Source organism: Seriola aureovittata, chromosome 20 (assembly GCF_021018895.1).
Source record: "Seriola aureovittata isolate HTS-2021-v1 ecotype China chromosome 20, ASM2101889v1, whole genome shotgun sequence".
Lineage (NCBI taxonomy): Eukaryota > Metazoa > Chordata > Actinopteri > Carangiformes > Carangidae > Seriola > Seriola aureovittata.
Window position 1 is genome coordinate 13215746 of NC_079383.1, and position 26999 is coordinate 13242744.

At 42.9% G+C, this 26999-nt stretch overlaps 2 protein-coding genes and 1 long non-coding RNA gene across 5 annotated transcripts in view; all 3 read right to left on the reverse strand.

Moving 5' to 3' along the window:
- The window catches only part of c20h8orf34 (chromosome 20 C8orf34 homolog), a 56863-nt gene extending 46139 nt beyond the window's left edge, over window positions 1–10724 (reverse strand). For 2 of the 3 annotated variants that reach the window (XM_056365033.1, XM_056365032.1), the window contains exon 1: window positions 10270–10724. In XM_056365033.1, coding sequence (XP_056221008.1) covers window positions 10270–10338 — 69 coding nt within the window. In that variant the 5' untranslated portion in view covers window positions 10339–10724. The remainder of the gene's footprint in view (window positions 1–10269) is intronic. The other variant, XM_056365031.1, reaches the window with a different exon arrangement.
- A 399-nt stretch (window positions 10725–11123) lies between these two features.
- Window positions 11124–26999, reverse strand: part of prex2 (phosphatidylinositol-3,4,5-trisphosphate-dependent Rac exchange factor 2) — a 97692-nt gene continuing 81816 nt past the window's right edge. The window contains exons 39-41 of the mRNA XM_056364122.1: window positions 24046–24148; window positions 14001–14068; window positions 11124–12220 (exon numbers count right to left, since the gene is read on the reverse strand). Coding sequence (XP_056220097.1) covers window positions 12175–12220; window positions 14001–14068; window positions 24046–24148 — 217 coding nt within the window. The 3' untranslated portion in view covers window positions 11124–12174. The remainder of the gene's footprint in view (window positions 12221–14000; window positions 14069–24045; window positions 24149–26999) is intronic.
- LOC130161117 (uncharacterized) lies at window positions 22587–23009 on the reverse strand. The gene is made up of 2 exons (XR_008826097.1): window positions 22760–23009; window positions 22587–22617 (listed from the first exon to the last, which is right to left on the reverse strand). It is a non-coding gene; the product is annotated as an uncharacterized LOC130161117 (long non-coding RNA).

Below are 26999 nucleotides of genomic sequence, written 5' to 3' on the forward strand. Positions count from 1 at the left end.
CAAATGTTTCACTACAGACTGCAGGTGTAAGAATGGAGGAACCCCACACCTCGGCCTGTGAGAGATAAAGTTGAAGTGATCTTCAAGAGAAATAGTCAAATGAGAGAATCCTGTAAGAAAATAAACAGCACGTTAAGATTTTAGAAAAGCATCTCTCCTCAAAACTGCGATGGACTTCTGTGGCCGGTGTCTAACAATTATAAACCACTAAAGATGCAAAGATGTAAAAGTTGTAATTACTGCTTAGTAGCTCCTGTGGGTAATTTAACTAACCCACCAACAGGAGGTCTATAAATGAAGGTTGTAATTTGGTAGATTACACAGGAAGCCCAACTAGCAGAACTCCGTTAACTACCCCGGGGGTTTCCAAGTCTTAATAGTTTTTTGTGGGGAAGGGGTAGAGTGAAGGATGTGCACTTCTTTTAATGGATGGACTGCCGAGTGTTGATTTTCAGGATTGTTTCTCCCCAGTGGAGGCCGCACATACGGATGTGTAGAGAGGATAACACATGAGTTGGATGAGTGAAATAAACAGTGGTGAACTGCAAAGACAGATGGACAGATAGCGTCGACCCTGGGGACTGCGAGGGAATGGCAGCACACGCGGGTAACATCTGCATTCTGCCCACGTCTGTTCTGTAAAACTCTCTCGTGCCAACATATATCGATTGAATATCCTACAGAGAGTTTTGCATCTATGACACAAGCTGCTGAATGAGCTAATGCACCTTTGTACCTTCGTGTCCTTCAACATCTCCAATAACATCATAAAAAAAAAAAAGAAAAAAAAAAGACTTATTATAAAGACATATAAGAAACTGATCCCACTGAATCTGCACGGTGGATAAGCATACATTACATAACTCACATATAGAGCAGAGCAAGGTAACTGTATCCTACACTTTCTATGGTAATGAGGTGTTTTAAATAATATGAGTCATGTTTGAGAAGCTCTTGCAGTTTGACTGGTAATCATATTTTCTTTCACAGGAACCATAGTAAGATGTACACGAAAATTTGGGTCAAGCAAACTTTAATGCTATTTGGTTTGGAGTGACTTGCATCAGCAGAACAGCATCCTTAGCATATGTTATGTGTGTGTGTGCATGAGTGTGTGAGAGAGATAAAAGACAGGCAGAGAGTTTCAGCATCTGTATCAGTGTTCTATAAGCAGGCCAATAGGTGGCATGAGCAACTGAGACATGCCGTCCCATATCTGTGCAGAGCCGTTGTCAGGCCGAGATATCTGTACACCCCCAGGCTGTTTGGTTCGGCGGTGGCTGTCAGCCAACCAAAAGAGACCCGTGTCCTTGGAAGCTCTCAAGGACTCCCTCCGGGTACAGTGACAATCATGATACTCTCACTGACGCTCCCTGCAACTTAAACAAACTCCCCAAACTGACAGTGGACAGAGTCTGAGAGAGGAGGAGCCAGTAACCAGGGGATGTTCTGAAGGTCATACATGGGTGGTAGATTAGAGAGAGACATCCACAGAGAGAGTTTCACGGGGGAATAAAATGGGGAGGAGCTTGGGGGGGGGGGGGGGGGGGGGGGCATTAACAGGGTGGTGAGTAACAACAAATCCCAAGTTCAGTCTCCCTGCTTAAGTGTCCTTATGAGTTCCATTTTAAAATACAGACACTTTTCTCTTGTGGGAATCAAAGGAGGTATTATAAAGAAAGTCCATGAAAAGTGCATAGTAAAAAAAAAAAAAAAAGTGGATTGAGAAAAAAAAAAAAAAAAAAAAAATCAGATATCGTCAGATTTGATGCAGCTACATAAATTGTACTAGCGACTTTGCCTCAGCTTTACTTTCTCACTGGGAAAACTGCGAGCTGATGAATTTCCACCTCAGTTGCTGCCGACTCCTGGTGGATTGTGAGGAGGCACTGAACCACCAGCACACAACACTTCCTCTGCTTGGGCCAGATTTCTATCTATCATGTCTGTGTTCCTGCGAGGCAGTGATATACTGTATATATTTACAATATATTTTTCCTGGTTAAAAATTAACCATCAACTTCGCATCTTTTCTTCACGACTTGTTCATGTAAATGTAAATGCAGCCACACTGCTCTTCCAAGATTCCCAACACGGCTCCCTGTCGCCTGTACTAGAGGCCAGTGGCTGCCATTGATTTACCTGCCATTTGTCAGTGAAATATGGCAACGCAGAGTTATATCACAGGGTATTCAAGGTGACGTCTGTGTGGCTGCCCAATGGTCTTCATATACAGAAAAGGTCATTATTGGAAAAACAGGGAACAGCGTGATGAGCCTGTTTAGGTGAAGATGAGAAGAAAGTGAGAGAAAAGATGCCACTGGAAGAGATCCAGACCTTGAATAAGAGACAAGAGCAGAAGAGGAGACCGTAGGAGAGGCAATGTCACCTAACCAGGCTGGCACTACCAGATAATACTCATCAGGAGGAGATGCTTTTATCTGCTTCACTCACTCAATTGTGCTGCACTGCCTCAAGTCCATTTTCATCACTGCATGTTTTGCAGGAACAAAAATGTTCCTATCTCTTTTGTGGCAATTTTAGCATGAGTAATGGGGGACTGGCTCATTAGTCATTTTCATTTTTCTATATAAATGTAAAATAAACATTTGGGGGTCTTGGATTGTTTTTTGGACTAGAGTAAATCTTTTTGTGCATTTTTCCAATGAGGCTTCGTCGTGTCTTAAATAAGAAAGCTCTTATCTCTCAGGTTTTGACTTTATTCTGCTATAATTGAAATTCTCCTATTTCTTCTCGCTGTAATCTGATGTCTATGCATCTGACAGATATCAGTGCAATTCTGCCACTTCCCTACCACCACCATGATCTCCGGGCTGTTCCAGGACATTCGGGCTGAGAGTTTCCATCACTCACCAGCAGCGTCTATACTCGACAGGATCCTTTGCTATCTCATATCATCATATGCAACTACGCTTGATGAGCATTCTGTACTTCACATATATGGGGGGGTCTAGTCACCCATCGTTCTCTGCTCCTAACCTCAATAAATACTGCATAGACTTCTATCTGAAGTTTTCTTGCTGAACTATTTTCTCACATTCTATAGACAAACTGATTATTCAAATGATTGAAAAAAAAAAAAAAAACAAATAATGAAAATAATCATTATAAAAAACTCAGTTACAGATCATTTGATTTGTTCCAGAAGGCATGAAATGTGCAGTGCTGCATATTTAAATGGTTTTTCATGTATGGCAATGAAGACACTATAAAGTACATTCTTAAGAAATATAGCTGAGGGACTTCATTGATTTAGGCCACAGTCCTTCTTCTTAGTATAAATGCATTGTTAAATTGAGCAAAGTTTAAATGAGATTCCAGAAGTCTCCGTTAGTCAAACCAAATTGGTATTTTTCAGTATATATATTTTTGGTGCACATTTTCCTCTTTGTGTTACTGTTTCTCCACCGCAGCTCCTCAAGAAAACTGTGTTCAAAGTGCTTTAAAAAAGACGGTAACTTTGGAAGATAGCCACTTGATTTGATAAACTGGGATTGCTTAAGGCTCATATTAACTTCAGATAAGCTCTGGAACCGTTTTTGCACAGAATGAGGACTGTGGATTTTGTCTTTCATCAGTTACATTAGAAACATGTTACTGTAAGCAGAGGTCATTTCACAGTCAGTATGAAGGATTACAGCGAGCAAAAACTGTTAACGTACATATGGGCACTTGGCTATTGTTTAAAGACGACTTGGAAAAAATATGAACCTATCCTTTGATATAAGTACATTGGTTACAGCTGTTTTGATCCAGATAGCAGTGAATTATGTAGTGCTGCATATCCAGTCGATTTTCTATTTATGGCAATGAAAAAAAAAAAACATGCAACAAGGGAAATAAATAGACAACATTAGACTATAAAGTATATGAGGAATTACAGATGAAGCAGGTGATCTGAGAAACATTTAAAGCCCCTGAAAACTTGGTTTCAAATCTTGACTGTTTCTTTGTAACGGTAAATATTAGCGAATAAGCAAACAATTTCAAACAAGTAGCGAAAAAGTCATCTTTAGGCAATAGTTATTAAGAGTTTAACACTCATAAAACACAGCTAATCCGCGCCTTCGGGACTGTGTGGGTGTCGTTTGATCACATTTTGATTTAGAGATTGATAAAAATCCTGATTCGTGCACAGAAATACATGATACTGCATTTTTTCTAACAGAGCCCCACCCACCTCAAACAAGTGAGAAAAGCACAGATTAAAACTAACTAAAAATGTTCTAACTTTAGTAAGAAATGTTCTTGTAGGAACTCACCACTCAGTAAAAAGCTGACTGCGAAAGAGGATTCAGCACAAAGCACATCCTCTTCCTGGACCCCACTAAAGTACATACATTACACACGTGCACAGACGCATACTGTATCAATCCCTCTTTGGACAAACATACAATCATTAGACAACAGCTGAACAAATAGAGGCTAACTGTCAAGTCTGTGTGTCAGATGATCAGCTCTCCCGTACCACCAGCATGACTATTAATTACACACAGCAGTAAGCCATCACCATCCTCCGGCTGTAAGTGGACATGATAACTTTATTAGCATGCGACACAGACACTGCACTCTGTCTCCTTCTCTTTCCCGTACTCTCACAAATCGCAGACACTCCCAGCCGCCACCTTACGCTGCACGCTCTAAATCTTCCTCATATTGGACTTCACTCATTGTCTCGCTGCCTGATCTCCCAGATATCCTTTGTCCTCCCTCTTCGCACCTTCCTGTATTCCCCCCCGGACCAACCTGGCCTTAGGGTGCCTGTGTTCAGCTGCCTGTCTTGTAGTGATTACTCCAATCGTGTCTGAAGGGGAGCTGCCTTAACCCATGCATGTCTGTCATATCAAGTCATCAAACTTAAGGCCATCACTGAATCTGAATTTTAAAAAAGGTATCTAGAAAATAAAAACCAAAACAAGGTCTAATTGGTTATGCCAGAGTTTAACCAATCATTATTTCTCTCCTTTGAATTTTGACAGAGCTTCTGTCTAAATGTGAATTCTAAAGTCTTCCTCTGGACCCCCGACAACAAAAGTGAATGGCCTCATTTCAGTTTTCACATGGTGCCATGACAAACTGCCATGGGAAAATTGCAAATTGCATATTACTCTAAACTGATTGTATTGACTTTTAGCATATCTTCACAGTTTGCTAATAGGATTTTTAAAATCTAAATTAGAGCGAGCGTTTCTGTGTTTAGATGTAAATATATGCTAAAATAACCCTCTAGCATACAAATGGTTGAAACTAGGGCAAAAAAGCGAGAGAATCCAAATCATACTTTTGCTCATTAGACACACTATAGTTAGTCATGAAGGTGTGAGGTGATGATCCTGCTCTGAAGTATGGGAAAAGCACCTCAGTTCTCTTATTAGACTATATATCAATATTAAATGGCCAGTATTTATCCTGTAACAGCCTCATCTCATTTTGCAACGTTTGCTTTGAACTGGAGGATGAGGTGAAAAAATAAACACAAACAAAATAACAAAGCAAATGACCATTGAGAAAAACTTACTGGGTTTTTATCACCAACGTGTGGGAGGTATGCCAGTGACAGACTAACCCTGTCACTGAAATGTTTCCAAGGTGTGTTTGTACTGGAGATGTAATAAGACCTCTGATGCATTCCTCTGGATGTAGAACTCAACCTCTCTACTTGTGTTAAACTGACTGCGTATGTTTTGTCTAGAATAACAAATCCTGACTTTGATAATCTGTGACACAGTTGGTAGATAATCTTCAATTTCTCTACTTTACAGGAATTATGGTTAAAAAAAAAAGACACAATAAACAAGTTACATGCACACAGAAATAAGATTATTTCACTAGAAAACACAGACAGAGTATACTGCTAGTACAGTAGGTGAAAATACCTTGAGCCCATTCTCACCAAGTCCAATAAATTATCCCTTAAGGGAGTGGATCAATAGGTCAGGCAGTGTGTCCTGATTGGACAGACCGACTTTCTTTCCAGTGCTGCAGTGCTGCACTACCGAGACCCTGAGCATAGCAGATTAGAAGAACTACATAGCTGAGCAGGCTGGAGTGAACCTTTTTCCATGTGGATGAATATACTGTATAATTCCCTCAGAGCAAAGTCATTTCACTTCACTGTAAGTAGCAACATCAATAGTAGAAACCAAGCAGCTTACCGATTTGAAATCCTACACCGTTACTTGAGGTATTGGCTGAAACTGAGTGCAGATTCAGTACTAGTGCTCTTTTCTTTTTACTTATCGATTTCAAATCTGTAATTTTCACTGTGCAGAACTAATTAGGGTCATTCTTCTGTCTGAAAGGAAATCTGAGGCTGTGACTTCACCTTTCTATAACGGAGAGAGAAAAACATGTTGCATATCAATGATAAGAAAAGCACAAAGAGATTAATTGGATTATTGCTGTATTAATGTTTTTATGTGCATCGGTGCTTTTCATGCACACTGTGCATGTTTGTAGATGCTTTTGTGCAACGATAAAAAGAAACAGTAATGCCAACCTGATCCATTTAATAAAATTTGTATCAGCGCCAATACCAATCCAGTTTATCACTCATCAGGGCTTCATTAATATCAGCAAGTGATCATAAAAAGCCCTGAGCTAAGACCAATACTCTTAACCCTATTAGCAGAACTATATTCAAGGTTTTAAAGTCACTAAAGAAAAATACAGATTTTGTCATGAACAATGGCACCAATTCTTCCACAGTGCACTTTTATAACTCAACATTTGACTATTAACCAATTTCAGTTCAATCCAGTGACACTTTTCGGTCTAAACTACACTTACATGACCCACCAGTTCACTCTTCTAATAGAGCGGTAATATTGCTTTCGATATGATTGACAGATCACAGCAGGGAGGAACATCACGGCGAGTTTAATACCGTCTGTGATAAAGGCAAAGACTGCTCCTTTTTTTACTCACTGGTGTTGTTACACAAAGTTTAAATGTCAGAAGTTTACAGATAAATCCTGCAGATCCTCTTTGATAATACAAAGAATAAGGAATTCCACAGATTCTGTCATACAATTGAAGTAATTCTGTTGCAATGACAATGTCAGACACGGGTGACTTTTATCCTTTGTATGTTGCAATAAGGCTGTAACACACATATGCTTGCTGTATCTATTTACTATTAGTATCACACAGGGTATAACAAAGGAATGTGGTCTTCCACTTGCTTTAATGTCTATACTCACGACAATACAGACACATATGAGAGGTCAAGCTGTACTTTAACTATTAAGTGATTGAGAAAGAGTAGGTGTTTGAAAAGAATATCAATATCAAGTAGATGACAACAATCTGGGGTGCAATTACTTCAATTATTATGAAAGGCAGCTTCACTTTTTAGATAATATTCCACTGGTGTTGACTCAGCGTGCTATCTCCGCAAAGCAACCATTTCATTAGTGAGTGGGGAGCAAAAAAAAAGAAAAAAGAAAATCAATTCTTTGGCAAATCATAAGCTGTGTCTCATCAGTGTGAGTAAATGAACCCCCGCTCCTGTTACACAGACGCTTTAATGCTGCAGCTATGTGCTGTCTATGAGGAAGAAGTGATGGGGGCTTTGCAGATGAGTGTGAGAGAGAAATAAAGAGAAAGAACAGTTTGTGGTAAAGAAATTGATTACACTGTGGGGGTGTTTACGCAACATGAAGTAAGAAACCCAGGGTGTTAATTTGATACAGAGAGCAAACTCTTTAACATTCATGCATCTGAGATGCACATACATAATGCTACATTACATACTTGTACATTAAATATTGTGGGGGCACTTGTTAATGCTACTCAATAAATATATCTAGGCAATTATTGTACAACTAAAGTAAGATCACCTTTTAAATGAATAACGCTTTTACAGATTGGCGTTTTTTCTGCTCACATGGAAACCAACCAGATCAGTAGGAGGCAATCCATTTATTCTTGCTGTGGAAATGATGTCATTTGCTGCAGAAACTCGCAGTGTGGTGTCACTGTATTGCATGCAGTGCATTGCCTATATCCTTTAATCATTGATTTTGGTTCAGGTTAAAGCCATTTTATTATCGTTACTGGTCATCATGTTGGTTTCTGTGCTGTAAGCCAACTCAAATCATGTGAGCCCCAAATCACAAAATTATCTCATTGGGATTTACAATAATACACACCATATCACACCAAAGACCATCATACTGTTCATTTTAGAATGTTATGTACAGCGTATTGTACTACACTTTGCAACCATGGATAATAGAAAATGCTTATATTGCTGCATTATGCTCTTATAATTATAAGTTTTTTTGTGCCATTTCAATTGATGCATTTTACCAGCAAGTGTTGTACTCATGTCTGAATGGCAATCAATGTTTCAGTGAGGTCTTTTTTGTTTAAGCAGCACAGCAGAACGGCCGTATGATTACATCTGCTGCACCAATTCTCTACATCTGATCAGAAAGAAAGTTACAAGAAGAATTCCAGCCCCTCTCTTGGGTTCTTCCAATAAAGAAAAACTTGTGTCTTCACACCTGAAATCACATGGATAGGTTTTCGTTGCGACAACAATGAAATGGCCAAGGTATTTCAAGCGCAACACCAGGGTAGCAGATACATCATTTTCTCATGAGGAGAGAGGCATCTCCTCTTACTATACATCTTTCTCACTACCTTCAAAAACCTGTCAGTTTCCCCTGCAAATCCACCCTGTACCATCCACTGTCTAAATACTGTGAAAAGCGCAGCAATGATCCATGTCATTGTTGGCCTGAATAAAAACTCTACATTTATCTTAAGGACAAGCATGTACAAGCTTTAGCATATGAGCCCACTGATCTTTGGAACAAAGGTGTTATTTGATCAGCACCACAAGCAGCACCTTAAAGTCACACAAAGCACTTTAATCATCTTCAAATGTAAGATGAAGGAGACACAGTTTAATTGTGCACAGAGGCAAAAAAATAAAGAGAAAACAGGCAGGAGAACTGAAGCAGAGAGCAGAGGGGAAGACAGGTGGAAGAGGAAGATGGAGGGAGGAAAAACAAACAGAGAGAGCACACAGAGGACTATCATTGTGCAGTTTAGCCTCAGTGACTGCTGCGGCCTCACAATAAGATTTCCTATCTTCTTCACTGGTTAAATGCATGTTAGGCATGATGTTCTCTGTCCACGGTGCTGAAACAAGCCTCTGTTACTGCCCTCATATCCATTTAACATGCGGTTCATGTTTGTTTGTGTGTGTGTGTGTGTGTGTGTGTGTGTGTGTGGCTACTACATATCCAGCTGAGGCACAGAACTGAAACGTCAGCACTTTGCAAAACGCATCATGTGCATGTGAATACTGCTTTGCCACGAACACAGAGCACGTCTACTGTATCCCCATTCGTTTCTCACGGTGATGGTGATATTACAGGTGTCGTGCCAGTTGTCATTCTTGTTTAACTGAGAATGACAGATCGGCTGCATCTGAACCCTAAACACAGTTGAATGTTTTGTCTGTCTTTCCATCTTTGCTCTGACTATTATTCACACCTGTGCAGTCCTGCTTTCAGCAATAGCCTAAATCCAATAGCAAACAAAAGGATGAAGTCATGTTCTCCCCTGGGTTGCCTCAATGCCACACTGAGAATACCCCAGGATGAACACATAGATCCCTTAACTGACAAACAGACAGAGAGGCAAGTAGTTGGGCTATATCTTCTGTAGCCATATGCTTAGCTGTGTGAAATATGAACTACAACTGGCTTCCCTGAGTGGCCCCAACTTCAACAAACTGTGACAGTGTTGAGTCAGGCAGTTGCAGGGTAGGCTACATCATCTCATCTCATTTCATCATCTTTTGAAATGTAAATCACTGGAAGGGCTAAACATGAAAATGTGAGGGCAAACACAGCAGCCAGTATTCCTCTATGTGTTTCTGCACTCCATTATCTCATTTAAAAAAAGAAAAAAAAAAAAAAAAAAAAGGGAGCGCAGTGGGACGTTTCAGTCTAAAGACAAACCTGACACAAAAGTGCAGACAAATAAACGGGTTTCCATTTTATCAGGCGGCTGCTTAAACGTCTACAGTACAAGTGTATAATACGGAGGAATAATACAGTTTAATGTGTCCTCAATTACTCCAGTGTGACAGCACCCATTGCAGATGTGCGCTCATCATTTAGCACAAACTATAAATTAAAGCTGATAAACGTTGTCTGGTGCAAAGCGACGGTCCTTTGAATTGGCATCCAAGAAGTTCAGAGTTGTTAAATGAATTTGGACACTCACCTCAAACAAGGGTCCGATTTTATTCTTCTCCAGATACGACTGAATTCTTGACTGTTGTGGAGACGCCATGAAGAAACTGTTGTGCCTCGCCAAGAGCTTTTAGCAGGATGAAATCATGGGGTGAGTCGGTGTCATTCGTCCTTCAAGGGGCGTCTCGGCGACTAAAATGTGCAAAAAAAAAAGAAAAAAAAAAATGTCATCAAGTGAGGCTGCAGTGGAGCCACGGTAAGTTCAGACGGGTTGCGTCAAGTGCGGAGCAGGCGGCTCTGAGCCCGGCTCATTGTGGAGACTCAGCCCGGGACCGTCCCCAGCTTGTCGCCTCACTGACTCTCTGGCGGCAGCTTTCCGGTAGAAGCCAATGGCACAACAGCTCTGTGACAGAGATTACAAATCTTCTGCTCACTGGCTGCCGGTGTTAAATGTGCCACCGCCACTCCCATTTATCCAACGAGCTCTGGTTAGCCCGCTGTGTTCTTCTGTGCTCAGCGCAATTATGTGTCTTGTAATGCATCCACCTGGACGAGGAGAGCAAATTTTACGCTAATAAAATGCGCGGCAACACGTGCACGTTCACGCTGATTAAGCAGGTGCAGCTCGTTCTGCTAATTAGCGTGAGAAAAGATGAGAGTGAAGTCTTTCTGTTTCATCTAGAATTAATTCTTCTTCCACTTAAGGTAAAACAACAGCATGAGTATACCACAATAAAGAATCGTTAGAAAATACTAATGTAGTAGGAGTGTTTAGCATGAAGCAAGTATTAAGCTACATGTTAACTATAGAAAAAACAAAGCTAATGAGCTAAAGGTATATTGGTGGTGTGGGTCATTTGCATGAGCAAAAACTACACGTGTCCATCCACTGTTAACAGCTTTAATATATTTTTACATACTGTATAGGGTTCTACATGACAACATTGTAGTGTTTTGAGGAAAACCTGCAGCAAAAGTTGAACATAATTTTTACATTGATGAAACGGAGACATACCTACATTATATATGCAGGAACACTACTGGAGCTTATTGATGCAGTTTATTATCAATTGGTTGTTTGCATAGTATTGAGCTAGTTATCAACTCTACAATGATAACATCCAATAATAAGTAACACAGAGAGACACTTTAATCCTGAGTACTGTCAATATAAAATAACAGAATATATCTCATAGCTCTACTTCCAAAAACCTATTACATGTTAATACTGATAAATCATTGAAAATCTTTATATGCATGCATATAACAGTTATAGAAATTCAAAATCAGTGGGAAACAAGAGCATGACTCTTTTAGCATATTTTTGCTAAATTTCTATATTTACAAGCGAATAAAAATCATGTTGAGGAATGTTACAAAACACACTTTCATATGGTTATCAAAATACTGACAGAGAGGATAAAGCATACAAGTGAGAGAGCAATCAGACAAATTATTGGCTAATTTGAACAAATACAATGCCAAATTACATCCAATCTCCTTTTCATCAGTATTATCTTGTTCATTTCATATGTAAATTAAACTAATAACATAAAATGCAAATGTCCCTCATGAAAACAAGTACAATTTTCAGCCCATAATGCGCAGACAGTGAACTGATGGGCTTCATTCCATTTCAATGAGCTAATTTAACTCCATTCGAGTTTTCTCACTTTGAAACATCTTGTCAGATGCATTATACAATAAAAGAATTTCAAAATATGTATAAAGTACAACAGTGAAAAATATAAAGTATTAAAAATACTATTTACGGTTTTCAAATTTCTATTTACACTTCAGGCAGCTATACTGAACATATAAAAATGTTCAATAACTGATTTTTATTAGGTGGATTCTTCATGGGTGGAGGAACGACTTAAAGAGCAGAATGCTTGGGACTCCGGGACTTCTGCAGCATTTTCCTGGATGCAATGCATTATGGGTCCCCATCTGGGGGTGGAGGTAGGCACAGCTTGTACAACCTGATCAGAGAAAACACACATCCAAAAATGGTATTTATTTACATTCCAATATATCGTACCACAAACACTGCACAATGATCAAGCAGTGAGAATTTTCTCTTCCCTACAAAATTCTGTTAGCTGCAAAGGAAATGTAACCAGATGTAGCTGCAGTTTCAAGAAGAAAGATGTCAGCGATGGAGATATAATTACCCTTAGTAGTGCACATCCAGCTTTGCACTACAAAGTCAAACAACATTAACTATGTTCAAACAGTAAAAAATAACTTCAAAGTTTAGTTTCACCTTCACAAGTGTTGGTACCAAGTAAACAGTATATACTAAGGCCTGGTAACATTCATGAGGACAGTTTTTATAAATATAAAATCTAAAGTGTATAGTGGTTATACACTTTGTGCTTTAAATGCCACATGAATTGTGCAGTAGTTACGGCTGTTGGCATTTGTATGAAAGCCTGCATCTATATAACGTCCATGAAAAATCTAATCCTAGCAGTGCACATCTTACAGTCAAGAATTATATATTCTGCCTTAATGAACAGAAAACATTACTTTAGCAATAATTGATTTTGTGTAATTCATAATTGATCAGTGTTTCTCCACCTCAGTACAAATTTCTCCATTATCAGCTGCATTTCTTGCATCATAATTGAAGCTCTACTTTTTTAAATAAATAATCAGTTGCATCACTCACATCTTTTTGGTTTTGAAGGGACTCACTTTGCATCACATGGCTACTGGGTAAACTCACACATAACCGCCCCTTTTATCTACACATCAGTGAGGGTGAGAATCTCTATCTTATGAACAACCAGCATATCTCATGACCCACAAAGCACACTTACATATTCTACAGCACTCACTCATGCTGTAACAATTATGACATAAACCTAGTGAGAGTGCAGCAATTTTGCTCTGCGACCACAATGTCTCAACACTAATCATCCCGCTACTTAATTGTATTTGTCAATTTCACTAAAAGGTTCAAAAGGGCTGCCTGTCACACAAAAGCGTATATGTCACAGCCAAATGGCTGAGGCAGTCCTTGTCCTCGTCTTGGAGCTACTGAGAACAGGGAGCTCCCTTCTAATGGAACCATTTGGCCACAGCCCTGCACAAAAAGCACATACACAGCTACTCAACTGCACAAATACATGCACTTTTGAAAAAGCCAGATTCAGTTGACTACACAGAGATAGACACTGTGATGGACACTTTGTATCAGTAGTTTAAAGCATACTGCAACTTTTAAAAATGTATTTCAATACCTTTAAGTGAACACTCAGACTACTTTATTTCAAATTTAGGCTACAGCCAAATGATGGACTGGTTGAGAGCAGGAGCTGTTTTTAAAACTCCTTCATGGTGAGTTCAGGTAAGGTCTGACCATCCGAGATTCAAGAGTCAACAGAAACTAATCAATGTTGATCCGAATTTTCAAATCCTGAAAATATACACATGAGCAAAAAATGGCGTTTCTTACTGCTTGTTTCCATCTTCAGTGACAAACACAGTGTGACTTAGTAATTATGTGTTCAGACATTTGTGATTTGAATGCAGACTAGCAAAACATCAAATCAGAACGCCCCTGAAAGCACCAATAAGAAAGAAAGTTCTTGCTTGCAACTACATTACCATATGACAACATATATATGCAACACTGAAAAATAGTCACAGACTTGATGTCTAGATAATCGGCTATTACATGCAAAGCCTGTTAAGGCCCCTTAATTCAATAGGCTGACGTGAGCCCACATGGACAGGACGTGACTGCAGTTTTACCTTGGGACTGATGACGGTGTGCGATCTCTCACTCCCAGATTCTTGGCAGAATTCTGGACTCTTGCCCCCTAACAGAAAAACAGACATCAACAATTCATGACATTGTGGATCAGGTTCAAATTCAATGGCTATAAATAGGAGCTCGGAATAAAACCATAGAGAGAAGAGCTTAAACAAAGCTTAGACAGTAAGCCAAAGAACATATGTGCCCTTTGAGTATTGATAATGCTTTCACCCAAAGCTTTATGCAAAAAAATTACAGTGAGGAGTGTGGTGATTCAGCTTTTGTTTGGAAATAATACATTGCTGAGTAATATCATTCAAACTCTCTACTGGAATGGAGTTTTGAACTTTTATTTTTTTTTATTTATTTATTTTTTTAAATCAGGAAGCATTGAGTTTTTAAGTTTTAAGGTCTTGCTGATTTTAGAGGTATAACTTCACTCTTCATATTTTGATAGTTTCCCCTTGGACTTGGTTGTTGAACAGATTTGTTTGCATATTTTAAAAGTCAGCTGGGCCCAGAGATGAGCTAGTCCTTGGGCAAACAGCTCCTAGAAATATTGTAGTTGATGTCAGTAGTAGATGCATGTGGAGAGTCTAAAATTTAAACTACAGCTGCCATGTGTTGTCTCTATCTACTGCACATGTCTAACTATGTATGCGAAAGAGCACATGCGGAATAGTCTTTGTAGGGGAAAAAAAGTGACTATAAAAGGCCTTTAAAAGATGAGCGTTGCTGGGGTCCGTGCGTTGCAGAGCTTGATTATGCCCAGTCAGGTGCATGTCTGCTCTTTGCTAATGTTCCTGTAGTCTGCTGGCGGTGCACAGAGTCGGCAGATACACGACTGCAGGGGGGGCAGGAAGCGACTCAGCCTCTCGATTTAGAAACGCAAACACCTGCACTCACAAATACCCGCTCTGCCCTGATGTACACGTGCACGCGAGAATAAACAATCGCAATCATTATCCAATGAGGTCATCAGCATCTCTCCCTTTTTGAGCAGAGAGGGAGCGCCTGGCCGAAAGTGCATTAGCTGACCTCTCGGTTACAGCTCTGCCGTCTGCCATCTTAGTGTCTGCCCCGAGTTACGTCCCGATATCAGGATAGCATCAGCAATTATTCGATGCGCATCACAGCCATCCATTCTGATGCCTCCAGACAGAGATGCCCCCTGATGTCCCTACAGGACACGGCACCCAGAGAAGATTAGATGAGCGATATAACAACAGAAACAAAACTCTTTACAGTTTCTTCAACAAGTGCAACTTAGTTTACATAAATAAGGTCACTAAAACTTTGATTATCTGATGATGCTTTAAGTATCATAAATTAAAGAGAAATGTAGAAGAAAAAAAAAAAAATCAGGGGATCACCAAAGTCGGTAAGATTCTTCCCCTGGGAACCATGAATGTCTGTACATAATGTCATGACAATCTATCTGGTAATTGTTAATTGGTAATTGTGGTATTGTAGAGACTAATCAAACGAGGTGTACCGACCCTCAAAATGCTTCATGTATCTTGTATAACTGTTTTCATTTTTCACATTTCTCTTTTATTCGACTGTTTTATAGATGATGTTTCTTCACCTTGCTCCTACCTTTCCCAGAATTTAGACATGTTGCTTTAAAAGAGGAAGTTATCCCCTTATATATACAGTATTCTCTTCCTTTACAGTCTAAACATTGGAAATTGCCATGCAGGAAAGTTTACAAATCAAACTGTGAATGAACCAATTTTGCTCAAATCACTCATGCATTCTCATTCTGGGTGATGGTGTCTGAGCTTGATGGATTGGTGCTTCTGCTGGGACCGGATGCTGTGCTGATAACCTTTTTGTGACTAAGTATGACTAAAAAGGAGATATGGGTTCTCCAGGAAACTGGTTGTATAAGAGCGGCAAGGTAGGGATAATGTGTCTTGGTAAGAGAACACGGAGGCAGTCAGATTGAAGTATCCTTCATTTATTTAGCTGTGGTCTGCAACAATAATACAAACAAAATAAACAAACATTTTACTATCATAGAAACAGTAAACTAGCTTAATACTGCACTAGCATAATATTAGTTGTGCAAACAATAATATAATAATCATTAAACATAACCTAATAATCACACTCACCACTTCTCATTTACACACAGCGGGAAAACAGGGAATCAGGATAGCTAATGCTGCATGAGGTGAAGGAAAACTGTCTGCTCTTGACCGCATGGAAGAAAGGAGAACACTAACGGAGCAGAAGCATGCACACAGGTGGTGCATTCAGGAACGTCGGTAAAACTGAGACGCATTCGATAAAGTGGGAAAAATAAGTTCTCTATGCAAACACACTATATAACACATAAATCTCACTTGAACAATGTGGGCTTTCGAACACAGCCGCCCCCGACTGTCAACATTGACAGTCGAATCCAAGGTAGAAAGGTCACTCAGGTAAGTAAGTCCTTGGTTTCCTCATCTTCTAGCTTGGGGAGTTGGACCAAGCGAGCTACTGGTCGAATGTATGTCCGATCCTTGACCTTCACAGCAGCGGTCCGAATACGCCCATCAGCTCCAGGATAAGTATCCGTCACCTTACCGACGGGCCATGAAGCTCTTGGGAGTTGGGGATCCACAATGAGCACCACTTGGTTTGGCATGAGGCATTTCCCATCCTTCTGCCACTTCTGTCGCTTCTGCAAAGTAGGCAAGTAGTGACTAGTGAACTTGGACCAGAAGTGGTCAACAAGGACTTGACTATGTCTCCATCTGCGATTTCCAAGGGTGTTGCTTAGGTCATAAACTGCTTGAGGGAGTGAGGCATCGTAGCGTCCCATCAGCAGGATGCTAGGTGTGATGGGATCCGGATCTGCTATGTCTGATGAAACATAACCAAGAGGCTTAGCATTCAAGATGCCTTCCACTTCCACTAGCACTGTCTGGAGCACAGTTTCAGATACAGTCTGGTCTTTAAGAACAACCTTGAGGGCAGTCTTCACAGACCTTACCTCTCTCTCCCATGCTCCACCAAAGTGGGGAGCACTGGGAGGATTGAAGCAGAAGGTGATCTGCTGTTCTGCCAGCTGTTCCTTTAGAGAAGGAGTCATCGCTTCAAAGGCTTCACGTAGCTCTCTAGCTCCACCAACAAAGTTTGTCCCATTGTCGGACAGGAGCTCAAAGGGTTTGCCTCTTCTGGCTGTGAAGCGACGCAATGACATCAAGAAAGCTTCAACATTGAGGCTGTCAAGGAGGTCCAAATGCACGCACCGGGTTGTCATGCACTTGAAGACTATGCCCCAGCGTTTCTCGGTTCGTCGTCCAATCTTCACCGTGAATGGTCCAAAGCAGTCGACGCCAGTCGAATAAAAGGGTGGCTTATACAGCCGTAGACGAGCTGGTGGCAAATCCGCCATCTTAGGGACTGAAGGATTGGCTCGCCATGACTGACAATGCATACAGTTGTTTTGGTACCTCTTGACCACTTCCCTACCACGCAGAATCCAAAAGCGGCGACGCAGTTCAGCCAGGACTCTCTCTGGTCCAGGGTGCAGGAGCGTTTCGTCGAAGTCCTGGATGATGAGCTTAGTCAGAGGATGCTTTGGGTCTAGTAAGACCGGGTGGATTGCGTCTGTCTCTAGCTGTTCAGCTCTTCGGAGTCTTCCACCGACTCTAAGGAGTCCTGTCTCCTTATCGTACTCAGGAGATAGTGAGCCCAGCCGGCTATGGGATGGTAGGGGCCGGTCTGACATGAGAGCCTTAATCTCCTCTGGGAATGACATAGACTGGGCTTGCTTTAGATGGAGATTCTCCGCTTTGATGTAATCAGCTGCCTCAACGGACGAACCGGAGCCTGGATCAGCCGCCCCGTGTAGGGATCGCACTGTTGCTTGCATGAGGTCCTTCCATGTAGAGAACAAGCTGACATCAGGAAGCTGAAGAGAGGGGTCAACAGTCACATGTGCGCAGAAAGAGGATTTCTTCAGTTCACTATCCTCTGGCTCTGGATAGACTGATGGACTGATAGGCCAATGATCCTCAGAACATCGAAGGAAGTCAGGGCCTTGGTGCCAACGATGTGGTCGGGACAATTCCTTTAAGGTCTTGCCACGCGTGATGTCGTCAGCGGGGTTATTGGCACTATCCACGTACCTCCAGTTGCTCACATCAGTAAGGTTCTGGATCTCGGCCACACGAGTGCCCACAAAAACCTTGTAACTACAAGATTCTGACTGAATCCAGTGGAGGACTGTTGTGGAGTCCGACCAGAGTGTGACCTTCCTGATAGGTAAGGTGAGCTCCGTTTGGATAACACGAGCTAGTTGAGCACCAGTGAGCGCAGCACTCAGCTCCAACCGAGGGATGGATAGTTGCTTCTTTGGTGCCACACGGGATCTGGCTAGGATGAAAGCAACATGAATTTCCTTTTGATCATCCTCTGTTCGCAAGTAAGCAACAGACCCGTATGCTCTCTCAGAAGCGTCGCAGAAAATATGGAGATCTCGGATAGATGTAGGAGAGTCTGCGGAGGCTGGTGCATAGCATCTTGGGATTTCCATCTGAGTCAGGTCAGGAATTTCCTGTTCCCATGTTAACCATCTGTCTCGCAGGCTCTGTGGTTGAATTGGGTCGTCCCAACCGATTCTTTCCTTCCAAAGGTCCTGGACGAGAATCTTGGCTCTTGTTGTAAATGGAACAATGTACCCTAACGGGTCGTACTGACATGCAAGTACCTTGTAAACAGTCCTTAACGTGGGTTCTGTTCTCTCAGCTGGTCTGTGTTTGTACTTCAGTGAGTCGCGGAGGCAGTCCCATCGCAATCCAAGAGTTGGCTCCTGTAGGTCTGTACTGGATTGGGAGAGCCATAGCTCACTGCTCTCAGACCGTACATCAGTTGGGAGATGCTCAATGACAGCTGGAACGTTGCTAGCCCACTGGCGTATCTCAAAACCGCCGGAGTGGAGTAGCTGGCACAGCCTGTCTACCAGGTCCTTAGCTTCCTCTTTTGAGTGTGTACTGCGGAGACAGTTATCCACGTAGAATGACTGCTCGACACAGTCCGCGAGGTCGCTGTTGGTTTCCTGTACGTGCCGCTGCAGGGCGTAGATGGCACAACAAGGACTGCAAGTAGTGCCAAACGGTAGGACTTGCCATTCATAGATCTTTGGCTCCTCCGTCCTCTGCATCCCCCGCCAGATGAAACGCAGAACTGGTTTGTCGGTTGGCAACAAGCGTATCTGGTGAAACATACCCTTTATGTCTCCACTCACTGCCACTGGATACTGCCGGAACCGAATGAGGACTCCGAGCAACGATGGGCCTAAAGTAGGTCCGGGCAGGAGAAGGTTGTTGAGGGACTTCCTATCGTACTGGAAAGAACAGTTAAAGACTATTCTGTTCTTGTTGTTATGCCGCACCATATGGTGAGGGATGAACCAGGATTCGGGGGTTGACATAGCTGCCTCTGGTGGCACAACTGCTACATAGCCCATCTTCTCGAGCTTCTGGATTTCCTGGCAGTATACCTTGGCTAGTTCTGGGTCTTTGGCAAGTCTCCGCTCTGTACTTCGGAGGCTAGGTAACACTGCTTCCATAGGAGCCTGAAGGTTTGGAGAGTTGGCTCGACGAAGCAATGGCGTAGCATATCTTTGTATCCCACCAACAGTGACCCTGGTGGTGGACGTCTGAAGAAGGTTCAGGGCTTGCTGGTCTTGCTTTGACCGAGTTGCTTGCTTCTCACTCATAAAGGGGAGAGTGTCGATCTGCCATAGCCGCTCTACGTTCTTTAGGAGCTCACAGGTAGGCGTGACCGTTGCAGTGAACAAGCATTGCTGTTCGGATGAAGCTATGTGCTCTGTGCTGGTGGGACCTTGGAGCGACCAACCAAGTTTGGTGTGGACTGCAATGGGTCCTCCTGGTGGGCCCAAGTGCACCGGCTCTATAGGTGCAAGAAGATGAGGCGTGTCAGATCCGATGAGCAACAGAGGTTGGACATGGTCGACGGGAGGCAGAGGTAAGTTGCGGAGGTGTTTATACCTCCGTTGGAGGATTGACACTGGATAAGAGTGTTCTGACAAACCTAGATTGTCAGATGTGAATGCTTGACGTATGTGATGCTTCTCAGCAGGTTTGATGGGGGAAGATACATGAAAAGTCACTGAAGCGCCGTGCAGCTGCACTACGTCCTGGTGAACAGTCCTGATGGTAAGCGTTTCAGGATGTGAAGTAAGGTTCAAATGTTGGACAGCTGATGGCAGGATGATGCTTCGCTCAGAGCCATCGTCCAGAACTGCATAAGTCTCTAAGACTCGGTTCCCATTGTGGAGTAGGACTTTCACGATTTTCAGCATCACCTTGGGGGATCTGTTTGGTCTATCTAAGTACACCTTTGTCGTGGGAGCAGTCACCATCAGCACACTCTTCTGTGTTTGCTGGACTGCATCATGTAGTATTGTCAGATGCTGCTCCTTGCAGACATTGCAAGGTCGCTTGAGGGTACAAACGTCAGGCTTGTGAGGTCGTCCACACCTCCAGCACCGTTGCCCGTCCGTTAACCAATCCACCATCTGTGCTGTGGTCAACGCCTTGAACTTGAGGCAACCGTTTAAGAAATGTTCTTTGTTGTTGCAGTGTGGGCAGTATGGTTGAGGTTTGGATGAAGGCCTAGGCTGGGCAAGCCGTCCTTTGGAGCCTCGCTGATCACTAGCAGTCAGGAAGAATGCTGTGGGTTTCTCCTTTGGTCTACTGAGAGGACGTTGGTCCCCTTTGGTTGGCTTTGGAGCCTCATAGTGGTAGAGTGAAGCTGCTCTACCTGCGATGCGCTTGGCCTGAGATTTCATCTGTAGCCAGGAGCTCAGATCTGGTAAAGTATAGGTTTGGTCAGTTCCTGTCCGAAGAATGCCTTGGTTCAGACAATATTCTACGAATCCATCGCGATAACTTGGCGGCATCTTACTCAGCAGTCGGTCAACGTGGGATCCACATCTTAGCTCGTAGCCGTTCTGTCCCTCCAGAGTCCTAAGCATGCCTACTAGTGACTGGATCGACAAGGCGAACTCATCAAAGGCTTCAGAGTCTCCAAACCTGATGGCTGGGGCGTTCAAGATTGCGCCTAATTCACTTTGGACAAGCTGGCGGGGTTGACCATACTTTTCCTGTAAAGCTTGCATAGCCATGGTGTACGGCTTAAGGTCATGCATGTATGCTTTAGCGAGTTGGAGTGCACTATGAAGTTTCAAGTGTCCCAGGAGCACCTGATACTTGTACTGCTCATTGAGGTGCTGATGGCTATTTAACAAGTTGTCAAGGGCCATCTTCAGTAGGGCAAAGTCACTTTCTTTACCACTCTCGAATATGGGGATCATCGGTTTCGGGATGCCATAGGACGAGGCGAGGATTGGGGAAACATTGGGCACTTGTGGACTGGGTTGAGTCAAAGCTGGAGTGGCGTATGACAGTGTTTGTACAGGGGGATTGAAGGCATTCGGCTGATGGTAGTTTGCTGCCACCGAGCTAATAGGTAGGGTTGCAGGAGGATGAGCTAGTTGCAGCAAGGGAGATGAAGCCAGCATTATTGGAGGTGGAGCTACACGTTGAGTAGCAGGAGGCAGAGCTGTGTCTCGAACGGGAGGCGGAGCCACGCGTTGCGCTGGGAGAAGAGGCGGGGCCACCTGAAGCGGAGGCGTAGCTACGTGTTGCACTGGAGGTGGAGCCACGCGTTGCGCTGGGAGAAGAGGCGGGGCCACCTGAAGCGGAGGCGTAGCTACGTGTTGCACTGGAGGTGGAGTCGCCTGGAGCGGAGGCGGAGCTACAGCACCCTCTGGCGGCGGAGTCACGTGTGGCGAAGGCAGAGCCACAGGTGGCGCCGGAGGCTGAGCCACTTGAACCTCTGGAGGCAGAGCCGCCGTCGCTAGTGAATGAGTTGAATGGGCAGCAGAGGCTCTTGCACTATCTGGTTCTTGTGCTTTCTCTTTAAGAAGAGATGTAACCATCTTAGCTATTTCCAGATCGTTAGCTCTCTTCTTTATTTGTCGCCGTTGTTCAAGTTGCTTTGTTAATGATTCTCGGGTTCTAAGAACTTCCTCCTGTAGCCTTTGGGCCTCTCTGGCTTGAGCTTGAAGTCGCTGATACTCTGCTTGGACGAGTTGGTCCTCTTCCACCTGCTGCTGCAACTCCTCAAGCTCTATCTGCTTTACTCGCTCTTCAAGCTGGGCTGTCTCAAGGTCTGAGAGAGATGGGAATGTTCTTTGAGATGCACGTGAGTACCTTGTGAGTCTTGAATTGGAGGTCCGGGAAGAACGTGTTCGCTCACTGCGTGAATGTCTGGTGGAGGGAGCTGGCTGTGTGGCTTGGTTTTGTCCCTCTGGAGGGAGAGTTGCAACCACATAGTCGCTCAGGTATGATGGAAGGTGTCTTTCCCTCTGTGAAACACGTTGGGGTGCAGGTTCAGTCTGTGCATCCAAGTTTGTTGGTTCCATACCTTGATTGATGCTCTATCCGGCTCGAAGGACCATAAAAAGGAGATATGGGTTCTCCAGGAAACTGGTTGTATAAGAGCGGCAAGGTAGGGATAATGTGTCTTGGTAAGAGAACACGGAGGCAGTCAGATTGAAGTATCCTTCATTTATTTAGCTGTGGTCTGCAACAATAATACAAACAAAATAAACAAACATTTTACTATCATAGAAACAGTAAACTAGCTTAATACTGCACTAGCATAATATTAGTTGTGCAAACAATAATATAATAATCATTAAACATAACCTAATAATCACACTCACCACTTCTCATTTACACACAGCGGGAAAACAGGGAATCAGGATAGCTAATGCTGCATGAGGTGAAGGAAAACTGTCTGCTCTTGACCGCATGGAAGAAAGGAGAACACTAACGGAGCAGAAGCATGCACACAGGTGGTGCATTCAGGAACGTCGGTAAAACTGAGACGCATTCGATAAAGTGGGAAAAATAAGTTCTCTATGCAAACACACTATATAACACATAAATCTCACTTGAACAATGTGGGCTTTCGAACAATGACTATTCAGCAAGGAAGAAGAGGCGTCATCCAAACCGTGAGATTCATCAACCGATGTCTGAGAGCAAGGGCACACAAGCACACAGCAGATCAAGCTCCCCTCTGCTTTCTATCTGGACTGAACAATCTCTTCTCAGTGGTGTGTAGGTCAATGATGATACAAGAAAACAGAAAGTCTGTCTAATGACAGACTCAGAAAAATGACACATCAAAACAACACTCTCAAATCTCAATACCTGCACCTTCTCATAATCAATAAAAAAAAAAAACGCCACAACCTCCACAAGATGGATTTTTTTTTTCCCCTCACAGCCACATACAGTAGTACTCAAGGTCAAACAATGCACAGAGTTGCATCCTCCTGGCTGCCAGCCCAGTTCTCTTGAGTGTCGAAATGAAATGGCTTTCCTCCTGCAGGATCTCAGCCTCTCACACGACCAACCTCTCCTCTCACTGCAAACAGCGAAATAACCACCACTCACAGAACTTCTAATGAGCGTCTGAGATATAGGGGGGGAGAAAATGTGCACGCACTAAGAAAGTAATGGGAATTCTTTACCTTGACCCCCAAACAGACATGCAGACAAAACAAGCACCAGACTCTGAACCAAGTCTTGTGGACAGCAGCAAACATTTCCTTCAACACCAAAACATATATTTACCGTTGGCTGCCTTTAAAAATTGCATTCTTATTCAAGTAATAGTGTGATAGTGAGAGAAATCAAGCATTGACCAAGGAAGCTAAAATGGCGTAAATGCTATTCTATTGGCACTGTTAAATCTTATTGCTAATACTGTTTTGGCAGCCTAGTTTGACTCAGTGAAGCGTACATTTATCTAATGGTTTTGGATGCAGAAATTGCATTTTGGATTGAAACACAAACGCACTCTCAGTCAGAAAATGTCACCGCAGGGACTGAAGCAGCAAAAGACTGTGGCAGCAATATCAGAAGGGGTGAGTAGAAAAATAACTACGGGAGGTTATTCACACAGTAACGTTGCGTGCGTGTGTAAAAATAAACGGCATACCTGTTTCCTCATGACATCTGTGGCCTGCATGATGCAGCGAGGGGGCAGGCCATGGTTTCGGGCCAACAGGATGGCCTGCTCCAACGTCACACTCAGGGTGCAGCTGTTGATCAGAGAGGAAACATAAGGTCAAGCTCAAACACGCGCTCTCAGCCTGCATATTTATGAGCACGAGGGAAGCCGATCCTAGACTGGCTTATGGGGAAATCATGATGCAGAACCTTGCTTCCTTTTTCTACTGTTGCTGTACTACAGCCCGTGTTTGACACAAGAAAATCATCTGGAGTGACAATAAACACCTTCTCTAACTCAACACTCTCTCAAACGTGCTTTTATGGCAATAAAGTCGTCTTTCCAACAGACGGAGATTGAAAGTGAGATCTGAGAGTAAAAAAAAGAAGAAAAAAACAACAGCACGCCAAACTCAAACTCTGGGCTTCATCCAGATATGATGATTCTCTGGCAGAATTCACTACAAGTACATCAAATCTCCCCGAATGCTCCTCTTGACACCTTCTCATTACCATCACATTCCCCCTGCTTCACCTTCGCTCATCTCCTCACTAATGAATCATTTCATTTGCCACTGAAATGTCACTCACATCGAGCAAACACGCAGCATCAGGAGAATAACAAACTCTCCCCATCTTTGCTTTAGACTGAGCAGAGGAGGCGGATTAAACCTCGCCGTGGACTTTCTGCACACGAGGACGCTTCCCTGTTTTTCTCATCACCGGGACCGATGCTTCTCGTTGCGGCCGAGAGGAAAAAGGGTCCAAGGACAAGTCAGTGTGTCTTCCTGTGGCCGGGGCGATACACTCTCACTGCTATGAAGGTGTCATGTGTGTAAAATGAGTGCTGACGCGAGTGTGTGATTCATTAGTTACAGCAAACTTTGTTGCCAGGCGCACACACAGACACTGTCTCTTCCTGTGTCTCGCCTTCACACACACACACACACACATAGCAGCATGTGGATAAATCCTTAGAGAGCCAGTGACAGGTGTCAAAGCTGTTGGGTGACCTTTCTATGATAACAAGGTGTACTAGTGTATCGATCCCGGGCCTTTTCACTGCAAATTGAACTGTCCAAAGCGCCAAACACTGCCGGGCTCACTTTCATTGAGTAACACTGCCATGGGGCTGCGAAGGAATGAGACTATCTCCTTCTCTCGTGGTAGGGATTCAAGCCGACTTAAAACAAAACTTAAAAACAGCTAAGGATAATGAAGCTGATGTTCATGAGGGACATACTGCTGCCAGAAGCCATTACTTTGAGTCAATCAGATCGAGGTTTAAAAGTCCCCTTGAGGTCCAGTTGCATAACTCCATGATAGCGTAACATGATGCGATAAAAGTAATGAACTCAACAATCGTCTCCAGTATGTGCCAAAAGATACTGTATCCCAGTAGAAAATTGCAAAAGATGTCCTTTTGCAGGCCACCCCAGAATATTTTAAGCGCCCATATTGAGCTTCCCACAACGATAAAGAAGGGGAAAAAAAGTCACCCACAGAGGATCTTTAAATATCTCTTCAGCTGGAGCAGGATGAAGGAACTGCACAAAATCTGTGTGTGTGTGTGTGTGTGTGTGTGTGTGTGTGTGTGTGTGTGTGTGTGTGTGTGTGTGTGTGTGTGTGTGTGTGGCACGCATGAGGCTGCACGGTTTCCCTTTTCATTAGGGTTGGTGAGATAGTATGATGTGATTTATATCCATCTGTTTTATGTCGTTCCAGCCCATATCCCATTTACACTCTGTGTTTCTCCAGAGCTGAGTCCTTACTTATAAATGAGCAGAAAAAAGACAGCGCCAAACACAAAGAAAGGGAAAGAATAACAGAGAGGAGAACAAAAGGGGGGATGAACACAGAAAAAAAAAAAAAAAGTAGTGGAAGAAAAAATAAATTTTTTTTTTTTTTTAGAAAGTTGGAATGTGGATTAGGCCTCTGCTTCTGATTCGTTCTCCCCGTCTGCTTTTATTTTTGTTTTGCTGTCAGATAGTGAACTCTCATTTTGTCATTCTAATGGTTTTTGTGGGGGGATGATGGACACAAAAAATCTGGAGCAGAGAGGAGCGCTGAATATTACAAACTGCTGATGCCCCCAAAAATCACGCTTTCAATGTTATTAAAACTCATCCATCAAGCCAACTAATCCAATCAATACTGCCTGAGAAGGCTGCCACACTGATAATGCAATTTCCACATTACTAATCTACTGGCTTGGTTTCATAGGTTTTTCAATTATACCAGATTTAGTTTGTGTGCTCACCATCTACATGAGCAATACATGGATTTTAAAAAAAAAAAAATACTTTAATATTTGAAATTATAAAGAGAAAACAGTGGAACCGGTTAATTTATATATAATCTGTATTCTCTCAATAGTAACAGGGTTACACAGAAAGCTAATGACAGGAAAGGCATTTCTCACTCATTCTACTGTGATAGTGAATCCAGTGCCCCCATCATTCTGCAGCTTTGGAGGGTAAAACAGTGTTTAAGGTGAACTTCAGTTCGCAAATAATCCTAAATATTGCAGGCCTTGTCACCTGCTGTGTCACGGTACACTTAGCCTGCCTGTCTGGGTGAGTTGTGGCTAGTGTGTATAATGGCACAGACAAACACAGATACACACACGCACGCACGCACACACACAGGCTGTGGGTGAATAAAGTAGCAGCAGTCATTGCACAGACAGGAACTTTCTATTAGAGCTCAGGCAACCAGGCGGCTCCATCCGCGGCACTTCATCAAGCCATCAGTCACATCCAGCGAAGGCACGAGGGCACGCGTGTGAGCTTGTGCATGTGAGTGAGACAGAAAGATATGGAAACTGTCACGGGGTAAAGAAAGAGGGTATCAGAGAGATGGGTGGGCGGGTGGAGGGAAAGAGCAGAGTACGAGATGAAAGATGAAAGCTGGAACTAGGGATCAGCGGTGACAAACGATCAG